We start from the raw sequence: 10,502 nt of genomic DNA, 5'->3' as shown, positions 1-10,502 counted from the left end.
CAGGGTTTCTTTATGTGACCCTGGCTGTCCTGGAACTCACTCTGTAAGACTATGCTGGCCTCGAACTCAGAAATCCGCCAGCTTCTGCCTCCCAGTTGCTAGGATTAAAGGCGTACAACACCACTGCCCGGCTCTGTCCATTATTGTCAAGATGTTGGTTAAGGAAATGGGAGAGCCACACTTTCTTGCCCGTAAGTTGCAAAGATTGAGGTTAAGAACCTGACAAAGACTAGAAGTAATGCAGACTCTGGGGAAAAGCAGAGAGTGGGGACATACTGGGTAATTTGGTTTTCTTTGTGTCTAAACAAATTAAATGCAGAACCCACATAGAAAATTTGTCTGTGTATATATGGGCATGTGTGTTTTGGGGGTGAAGATGCAGGTGCATGTGTTCATGTATGTAATATGCTGTTTCTCATGTGTGTGTGTGTGTGTGTGTGTGTGTGTGTGTGTGTGTGTGTAGGGTACTGTCCCTCAGGTGCTATCTACTTTTTAAAATGGGATAGAGGCTCTCACTGGCTGGAATTCATAGATAGGCTAGGCTAGCTAGCTTCTGGGCCCAGGATTCTGACTGCCTCTACCTCCTCTGTGTTAGGATTCCTTCCTACCCCCCATAAGTGATAGAGAACCAAACTCTGGCCTTTGTATTTATAAGGCAAACACCTTTACACACTGAGCCATCTCCCCAGACCTAGAAAAAAAATGTGTATAACAAATAAAAACTAAAGGAATAAGAGCTCAAAGAACATAACAGTTGCTGCTTTTTACTCCTTGCAAGTTGCCTTTTTTAAAAATATTTTTAAATTTTATGAGTCCAGGTGTTTTGCCTGCATGTATGTCTGTGCATCATGTGCATGCAGTACCAGCAGAAGCCAGAAGAGGGCGTCAGATCCTCTAGAATTAGAATCCTAGATGGCTATATACTGGTCTTCTCCAACAGCAAGCAGTGCTCTTAAACCCTGAGCCATATCCCCAGCCCCTGCACGTCAGCTCTTGATCAATGTTAGGGCTAAGCAGAGTATCTGAGGAGTATAATGCACAATGGACAAATGCAGACAGTGTGGCTCTTACAAGGATTTTTGAAAGGCAGACATTTTTCTCAGTATCAAGGTCACTGGAAGTCATCACTGCCTACTAGAACATGTGAACTGTGGTGCCTCACCCTGAGTTAGTCCCATGGCAAGGTCTAGAAAACTACTTACTCTGCTTTTCCCTAAAAGAATCTACCTCCTACAGTCAGCCCCACCATGCTGGCTTTCATAGGGGGTAGGTGACGAGCCCAGCTCTCTGTGATGCGCCACCCAAACTCAGGGCCTAAGCCACAGCAGTTGCTGGTTTCCTCACTGTGGTGGTCGCCAGCCCTGGGCTGACATGCATGGTCCCTGTGCTACAGGCTGGGTAGACACTTTGTCTTCCTTTTTTTTTTTCATGTTCAAAAGGCATTTAGTAACTTCTACGCATAATTGAGTTACTTCGTGATGGGGTATTGTATCACATTACTTTCATGTACATTTGCACACATATTTCACACAACAGTGTACATTTTAACAGAAACGGTACCCAAAACACAACACAACACGAATGCGTGAGTTTTCCTCTCTGTCATAATAACCAGAAAAGTGTTTCTTTTAGGTTTCACACATACTGTTAGTTTAAACACATTAGGCAGTAAAGTTGTTTTTTGTTCTGTTTTGTTTTTTGTTTTTTTTTTCAATTTTTTTATTAGATATTTTCTTTATTTACATTTCAAATGTTCTCCCCTTTCCTGGTTTCCCCTCTGAAAAAAACTCCTATTCCCTCCCCCGTTTCCAAATACTTTGTCTTCTGTTGTGAACACATAAGGAAACAGTAGAGACCCCTTTTGAGGTCTCAAGAAAAGAAGCCTCCTGGTATGGTCAGGGAGATGGGGCTAGGATGCCACTAAGGTAGGACCATTAAAGCTTTTTTGTCTGTCTGTCTGTTTGGTTGGTTGGTTGGTTTTTAAAGATTTATTTTATTTATATGAGTATACAGTCACTGTCTTCAGACACACCACAAGAGGGCGTCAGATCTCACTATAGATGGTTGTGAGCCACCATGTGGTTGCTGGGAACTGAACTCAGGACCCCTGGTTCAGTGCTCTTAACCGCTGAGCCATCTCTCCTGCCCTTTGTTTTGTTTTGTTTTGTTTTAAACAATGTTTTGTCTTTTTGGTGTTTTTAGAGATTTATTTATTTATTTTATGTATATGAGTACACTGTAGCTGTATAGATGGTTGTGAGCCACCATGTGGTTGCTGTGATTTGAACTCAGGACCTTTGGAAGAGCAATCAGTGCTCTTAACTGCTAAGCCAAGCTTTCTTCTGAGGTCTTTTGTCTGAAGCAACTAAAATGGTTAACAGACATGTCCTGTAAAAGATCAGAGTCTACGTTTTCAGTTTTTAAGGATGCATGCCTCTATTGCAGCCATCAATGCTGCCATTGTAACTCAAAAGCCACAGATAGTTTGAGTTTGTGTGCCAATGGGTGCAGCCATGTTCCACTAAAAGTTCATATACAAAAGAGGGCTGACTTTCTGCTGTGGTTTGTGTTCCTTTGACCTGGGAGCTTGGAGTTGGTGTTTGCTCTGATAATTGAAGCCCTGAGAGAAATAGATTTGGGTCTTCCTGTGATCTCCACAGTACCCAGGTAGAGCAAGGCAGGGGAACAAGGAATAGTCTTTCTGAGAACTCAAAACCTCACATTGGACCTCACACATACTTAGAGCCAGAATTATACCCCAAGAGTAGAGCCAAGAGGGTCTAGCCAAGCAGTGCCCCCAGGTGGCTGGCAGAAGCAAGAGCAGCCCCTCTTGAAGGCGGCCTGGAAGGATTCTCACAGATAGTGAATTGGACATCTGGGCTCACAATCAGCAGCTAAAAAAAAACCATAGTAGGAAACTAAGCTTTCTGGTCAAGAGCCAGAAGAAACTGAGACAGAAGGCTTAGCCTGACTGAATACAAGATGAGCGTTTGATATGTTTGAAAAAAATTAAAATACATGATTGAAAAATGAGAGCAAGAAACAAATTGGCAGCGTGTGAGACAGACTTTAAAATGCTTTTATACCATTAATCTATTTCTGTGAATTCCGGAGAATAGAGACCTGGGGTTTGGTTTTGCATTTTTTTGTTTTAATGGCATGTTTTCTGAAATGTTGATGATTCAAGTATAGATCTTAAACAGCCACCAGCCAGGCATGGTGGTATACACCTTTAATCCCAGAACTCTGAAGACATGAGCCTGGCAGCACTCTGTGATTTTCTTTTGTGGCCAGCCTGTTCATCATAGCAAGTTCCAAGACAGCAAAGCTACATAGAGAGACCCTGTCTCAGAAAACATAAGAAGACAAGGAGGGAAAAAAAGCTATTGGTACAGTTTTGGTAGCTCCCCTAAGAAACATGCATGAAGTCTCAGTCCAGTCCATACTGGTAAGTCCCTGCTGTTGTTGGTCAGCAGTTCCCCTTTATTGGCCCCTGGTAAGAGTGACTCTCCTATCCAGATATGATAGTACAGACCTGTAAGCCCAGTACTGGCCAGGCTAAGACAAGCCTGGGCTGTATATCAAGACCTTTCCCCCAAAAGATAAGAGAGGCTGGGGATAGAGCTCGGTATGTCTCTAGGGATATCTCTCAGGATTTAGAGCAGTTGCTCTAGCATAGCCAAGTCCCAGAATTCCACCCCCAGCAAGTGCCACAATGCTTGTGATCCCAGCACTCAGGAAATAGAGGCAAGGCAATCAGAAGTTTAAGATTGGACTGAAGAGGTGGCTCAGGGGCCAAGAGGGCTTGCTGTACAACTGTGAGAGCCTGAGTTTAGATCCCAGCACCCACAAAACAAGCAAAGCAGGCATGGCTGTGCACACTTGTAACTCCGGCACTGAGTGGGACAGAGACAGAAAGCACTGGGGTTTGCCAAAATGAACTCCAGGTTCAGGGTGAGACTCTGCCTCAGAGGAAGAAGGCAGAAAAAAATGATAGAGGCAAGCAGCGACATACTGTCGCATGCTGGGGGGACGGGAGTGGTTGTTGTGGTGAGTGTCCAAATTATCCTTGTGAACATAGCAGGTTTGAGACCAGCCTGGGCTACATGAGACCCTGTGGAAAAGGTTAAAAGGAAGCCAAAACACATAAGGAGGCTAATAATTCTGGGACAGTTGGGGACCCTCGTTTATGTTCATAGATGGAGATGCCTCAAAGGCACATGGTTTACCAGAGTGTGTCTGGATCTGAAACTCTTTCTTCTCACAGACTCTATGAAATTCCAAAAGTCCTGCAAGTACCAGCAGCAGAGGTGACAATAATCACGTTTAGATTATTAGAATCATAAATAATAAAGGATTACTTACAATTCTGAAAATAAAACGCTCACACAATTGTCACGCAGCCATTCAGTTTTCCAAGTCAGAACATCAGGAGCTTCCGCAGCATTCCTCTTGGGCCTGGGCTGTTTGACTCAAATAGAACCACATGGCAGGCACCACAGCTGAGCCCTGTGGCACAGCGGCCTCACCTGGCTTCACTCCCTCTGGCCTTCACGTGAGCCCAAGAAGGGAGCTGCTGAGCTAGACTGGATCCTCGTGCAGGAAGGAGGTGCCATGTGGTATCTTCTGAATCAGCTGCCTGAGTTTTCATCCAGACTCTTCAGTGTGGCATGGGCTTTGGGAAGGGCAACTGGGCCTGATAGCTGCTGTTCCCGTCTGCAGAGAGCGTACTGTGGCCAGTGCAGCGAAAGGATATGGAGTCTCTCAAGGCAGGGCTACAGGTGCATCAACTGCAAGCTGCTGGTCCATAAACGCTGCCACGTCCTCGTCCCGCTGACCTGCAGGAGGCATATGGTGAGTTGGGGTGTGGAGAGGGATGGCTGGACTCTGGGCCCATGGCCAAGTTGAACTTGGCCATTCTTGGTTCTCGTCATTCCATTGGGGTTGTGGTACTGCATCTACCTCCCGACAGGAGGCCTGTATGCTGTAGGCGTGAGTATGGTCAGAGTCTGGAGCAGGACCTCTTATCCTGAGCAACGGAACCAAAAGGGTCCAGTCATACTCGCGTGCCGTTAACTGAGTTTTCTAATGCTTGCATGTAAGCCAGTCTGCCTGTGCCACCCAGCCTGGATATAGAATGCCCCTATCCAATGTTTGCCAGATCCAAGGCCTCAGCCACCCAGGAAGGTTGTGCGCTCATCTTCCCAGAGTGAGGAAGACACCCCTGAGGTGGAATATCCATATTCTATATGGCAAATAAGAACAGGATCCAGATTGGAGTGCGAGTTGCCCCCCAAAACCACTCTTCCTAGAAATCCTTCCCGCTGTCTACTGTGAGCCCTGAAGACACATGTGACCTTTGACCCTGTAGGTCCATATTGCCTTAAGATATGAGTTGAGCCTAGATGTGATCATTCAGAGCTGAGTTGGGGCCACTCTTGGACCCAAGGGCCCATCACTAGAAGCTGTCTGTATTATAACTTCAGCTCCATGAGGCCTCAGGGCCCGTAGACTGCTGGTCAGGAGCCGAACTGCCGCAGGATGTTCAGAGTGCTGCAAGGGGGCATTGCCAAGCATGACGTAAAGCATCCCTTCTATCAGACGCCATCTGGGAAGGCAGTAGCCTGACTGAGTGACCTCCTCAGCCTGTAGACTCTTAAGTAACAAGTCTTCATCTATTCTATGCTCCATCCAGCAGCTATTGTTTATACACCGTATTTTATGCACACAAACTCACACACACACACACACACACACACACACACACACACGCATACACGCACGCACACACACTCGCGCATGCACGCACATACATGAAGTCAAAGCTGGGTGGTAACTCCCTCCCCATCACGCCAACGCCATCATTTTCTTGGCAGGATTCTGTCATGCCTTCCCAAGAGCCTCCAGTAGATGACAAGAACGATGGTGTAGACCTTCCTTCAGAAGAAACTGATGGAAGTAAGTATCCCTTCCCCCAGCTAGGCCCTGCCCCCTCTCTTCTGGCCACGCCCCTCCTGGACCCTGTAGTGTGTTCCCCTTTCCATCTTCCAGGCCTTTCCTCTAACTCCTGGGAACCACTCTGTACACGCTTCCCCTCTGTCCCCACAGAAATGGGTGGGGCTGCCGGTCTTCCCTGGTGGCCACCAGGCAGCAGTCTCCTCCTCACTGGGAATCTGGGACTGAGGGTTTCTTCTTTCATGTTGATTTCAGTTGCTCTGCACAACACTTGGTGTGTGACTGCCAGGCCAGGTATCTCCTACACACTGAGCAGTACACAGAGCTGACCTCCATAGGAGTGCCTCCATACGGGGTGTGACTGCTGCACAGGTGTTATGTTTGGGGGAGTACAGGAAAGAAAAACTTCTCTAATGTTAAAAAAAATAAAAAAGAATCCAGAGCCAGGTATAGTGACACATGCCTTTAATCCCAGCACTTGGGAAGCAGAGGCAAGTGGATTTCTTCATGAATTCAAGGCCAGCCTGGTCTACATGGCAAGTTCCAGGCCAGCCAGGGCTGTATATTGAGCCCCTGTCTCAAAAGAAAACAAATGAGGTTGTCCTTTTAGGTACCCTTCCTACCCACACATCCACCTGTCAATCACATACACGCTCACACACACTCATTCATGCACGCACACACAAACTCATCCACCTGTCCATTACACACATGCTTACACATACTCATGCAGGCACTCACACACACATGCACACTCACTCATCCACCTGTCCATATCATACACACACACTCATGCATACATGCACACTCACTCATCCACCTGTCCACCACACATATGCTTGCACACACTCACACACATGCACACGCATTCATCCACCTGTCCATCACACACACAGCTCACACACTCATGCATGGACTCATGGACGTACACACACACACTTACACTCATCCACCTGTCCATCACACACATGCATGCACTCATGCATGCACACACACACACATCCGCCTATCCACCATCCATTCATCTGCCCATCCTCTTCCTACCCATCCATCATCCATCCATATTTAGTTATCATCCACTTATTGATTCATGCAGCTGCCTATCACCATCATCCACTCCCCCAGGCTTTGTTCATCTCCTCTTCCACATATCCATCCATCATCCACCTCCCTCATGGTCTATCCTCTGCTTTTCCAACATCTACCCACCCACCCACTGGAAGGTTATATACCAAAGCTTTGTGCCTCCAGATGGTCCCAGACTCTCAATGGTAGCATGAAAATCTACCCGTTCTTCTTAATTCTCTCTCTCTCTCTCTTTCTCTCTTTCTTTCTCTGTGTGTGTGTGTGGGGGGGGTTGCACGAGGCACACTAGACTGTTCATGTGTGTGTACTGTTGTTGCTAGGCATCCTCCTGTCTCCAGTCCCCTAGAGCTGGGGTTGCAAGCAGGTACCACTACACCTGGCTTTTATGTGGATCCAAACTCAGGTCCTCCCAAGTGTGCATTTTTATCATTGAGCTGTCCTCATAGCCTCAAGGTTTTGTCTTTTAAGGCAGGGTCTTATGTAGCCCAGCTTGGCCTCAAACTCAATATATAGACAAGGATGACCTTAAACTTCAGATCTTCCTCAAGTAGAGTGTTAGGGATACAGGCATTTGCTGCCACGCCCACTCACTCTATGTAGTACTGGAGATTAAATCCAGGGCTCTGTGCACGATAGGCAAGTGCTTTCTTTACCAACTGAACCATCTCTCCAGTCTTCTTTTTTATTTGTTTGAGACAAGGTCTTACCATATAGCCCCTGGTTGGTCTTGAGCTCTACAATCCTGCCTCAGCTTCCCAAATTCTAGGAATCTAGAGGCACACGCCACAACACCCAGCCCTAAACAAACTGCACACACTGCATTTCCAGCTACCAGTTCTTCCCAGCCTGATGGGTTTATCAGGTCATGACATCATCACAAATAAAGGAGTTTAAAACGTCTTCCAAGCTTTCTACCTCCACGTTCACACGGGCAGTCTGGGTCAGCCTAGGCAGCTGCAGTTTTAAAGGACTCTTTAAACTGGAGTCTTTTGTGGCTGGTTTGTGGATTGGCCCCCGAGCACTTGCTATGCCACTGGGGCCCCCTGCAGGGGGTGGGGTGTATGAAGGTCCCCTGCAGGGGTGGGGGTATGAAGGCTCACTGGGTTCCTGCAGGTGTGGGGTATGAAGGTCCCCTGAAGGGGTGGGGGTATGAAGGCTCACTGGGTTCCTGCAGGTGTGGGGTATGAAGGTCCCCTGGAGGGGTGGAGTATGAAGGCTCACTGGGTTCCTGCAGGTGTGGGGTATGAAGGTCCCCTGCAGGGGTGGAGTATGAAGGTCCACTGGGTTCCTGCAGGTGTGGGGTATGAAGGTCCCCTGCAGGGGTGGGGTGTATGAAGGTCCCCTGCAGGGGTGGGGGTATGAAGGCTCACTGGGTTCCTGCATGGGTGGGGTATGAAGGTCCCCTGCAGGGGTGGAGTATGAAGGCTCACTGGGTTCCTGCAGGTGTGGGGTATGAAGGTCCCCTGCAGGGGTGGGGTATGAAGGTCCCCTGCAGGGGTGGAGTATGAAGGTCCCCTGCAGGGGTGGAGTATGAAGGTCCACTGGGTTCTGTGTTCCTGAGACAGTTGTAATTCCCTTCCTTCTCTTTTCTAGTTGCTTATATTTCTTCATCTCGGAAACATGACAATATCAAAGATGATTCTGAGGTAAGTGAATAAGACTAGCGTTGCTGGCATCTTTTTCGAAAAGCCTGTTGGTTTGCTTTAGGGGCCATTGCCCCTAAATTTCAAATTTCAGTATGACCTAGGTATAGTAGGAAACTATTGCACTAGGCACAAATGGCCTGATCACAGCCAGCCTGGCTTTTGAGTTGTGAATTCACCACATTTCATCTGCTCCTTTGTCCTTCCTGGTCTGGCAAGCCCTTGGCTGCTCCCTCAGCCAGGCCCTTTCCCAGAATCTGACCAACAGGTTCCATCTGGCTCCATCTAGCCTCATACCTGCAGCCAGCTCTGGTGTTCTAGGGAAACAGAACATGGTGTGCTCTCAAGTCTCTGCTGAGCATCTCACATCATCTCTGTCTACCCTCACGGAACAGAAGCAGGGCAATGCGTAAAGGACAGGCTCTGTGTTCCTGAACTTCCCACTCTCATGCCCAAGTAAAGGCCCTCCTGTCCCCTAAAACCCTCATGCAGCCTCCGCCTATCTCCAGCTCCTTACTTTAGAAGCCCACAGTCTTGGTTCTTTGATGTTCCTCCTTTGAGTTGGATGGGGTTTGGATGCTAGAGTTCTTGGATTCTAGGCAAATGGTACCCCCTCCCTTCTCTGGACCTCTCCCTAGGACCTTAAGCCTGTCATCGATGGGGTGGATGGGATCAAAATCTCTCAGGGGCTGGGGCTGCAAGACTTCGACCTCATCAGAGTCATCGGGCGTGGAAGCTATGCCAAGGTCCTCCTGGTGAGGCTGAAGAAAAACGACCAGATTTATGCCATGAAGGTGGTAAAGAAGGAGCTTGTCCATGACGATGAGGTAAGCACGTGTCCTGCTGAAGCATCTTGTGGGATTCAGGGTGTCCATGTTTGGGGACTTGGCTGTGCAGGAAGTCATCCCTGAAGGCCTTGTGAAATTGTGCTTCAGTGAGTTGGCCACTCCCTGAGTCTCGGCTTTCCCACTTCTGAAGTTTGCAGCAGCAGAGTTAGAATGCTTGAGTTTAATGATGCCACCCTCTCTGGCCACCTCTTCGTGGACACTTTCTGTTGAATATGGGACATAGCACAGCAAACATTCACATGCACGTATTGTCTAGTCCATTTTCTGCCCTTTTCTGTGTATTTCTAAGAGTGGTCCTGCTAAGCTCACGTGGTAATTCTGGGTGTAGTTTCTGGAGGAATTCCCAAACTCTGTCTAACGCGACTTCACCATATTGGGTTCCAGCCAGTGGGGCTCAGGGCTCCAGATTTTCCACATCTTCACCAACACTTTTTCCGCTGTGGTTCCCTCTCAGAGCATGCGTGCATACCCAGTGTGACTTCGACTTGTGGCTTCAACTTCTGGCTTCTGTGGTAATGCATGAGGCTGACACGTTCTCACATGCTTGCTGGCTTCGTGTTTGTGTGCTCTGTTACTGTTACACTGAGTGCCTGCTGTGTCTCTCAGGAGCAGAGAAAGGCCAAAGTGTAAATAAGAGTGACCCTGTCCTTAAGCTACTGCTGGAGCTAAGCAGCATAATGTTTGTCAGATCATAGAAAGGATCCCGTCCCCCCACCACAGCCAGGTTCAGGGCTTGAAGCTAAGGTTGGTTTGGAACCTTCACCTATAGGGCACTTTTGTACAGTGTACAGCCTGCTGGCTGGTCCTTTATCTCTGGATGGTGAGTTCCTGAGTGGCAGAACCCATGACTCAAGCCTGTCCTCACCACCACCAGGTGTCACCTCTCCTCACAGTCTTGAGGCATTGCCATACCCTTCTGAGCTGACTCTGGCTCCCTTTATCTGAATCATCTTTTTTTTTTTTTTTTTTT

General features: G+C 47.9%; 1 protein-coding gene across 1 annotated transcript in view; it reads left to right on the top strand.

The window, feature by feature from the left end:
- Prkcz (protein kinase C zeta) overlaps nt 1–10,502 on the top strand; it is a gene marked incomplete at its 3' end in the record, with an annotated part of 109,022 nt that overhangs the window by 71,845 nt on the left and 26,675 nt on the right. The window contains exons 6-9 of the mRNA XM_031377047.1: nt 4,723–4,854; nt 5,877–5,958; nt 8,635–8,687; nt 9,323–9,511. Of these exons, the coding sequence (XP_031232907.1) occupies nt 4,723–4,854; nt 5,877–5,958; nt 8,635–8,687; nt 9,323–9,511 (456 nt within the window). The remainder of the gene's footprint in view (nt 1–4,722; nt 4,855–5,876; nt 5,959–8,634; nt 8,688–9,322; nt 9,512–10,502) is intronic.

Source organism: Mastomys coucha, unplaced genomic scaffold, assembly GCF_008632895.1.
Source record: "Mastomys coucha isolate ucsf_1 unplaced genomic scaffold, UCSF_Mcou_1 pScaffold18, whole genome shotgun sequence".
NCBI classification, from domain to species: domain Eukaryota; kingdom Metazoa; phylum Chordata; class Mammalia; order Rodentia; family Muridae; genus Mastomys; species Mastomys coucha.
Note: the sequence above shows the minus strand (reverse complement) of the source record. Positions and strands in the feature narration are given on the sequence as shown.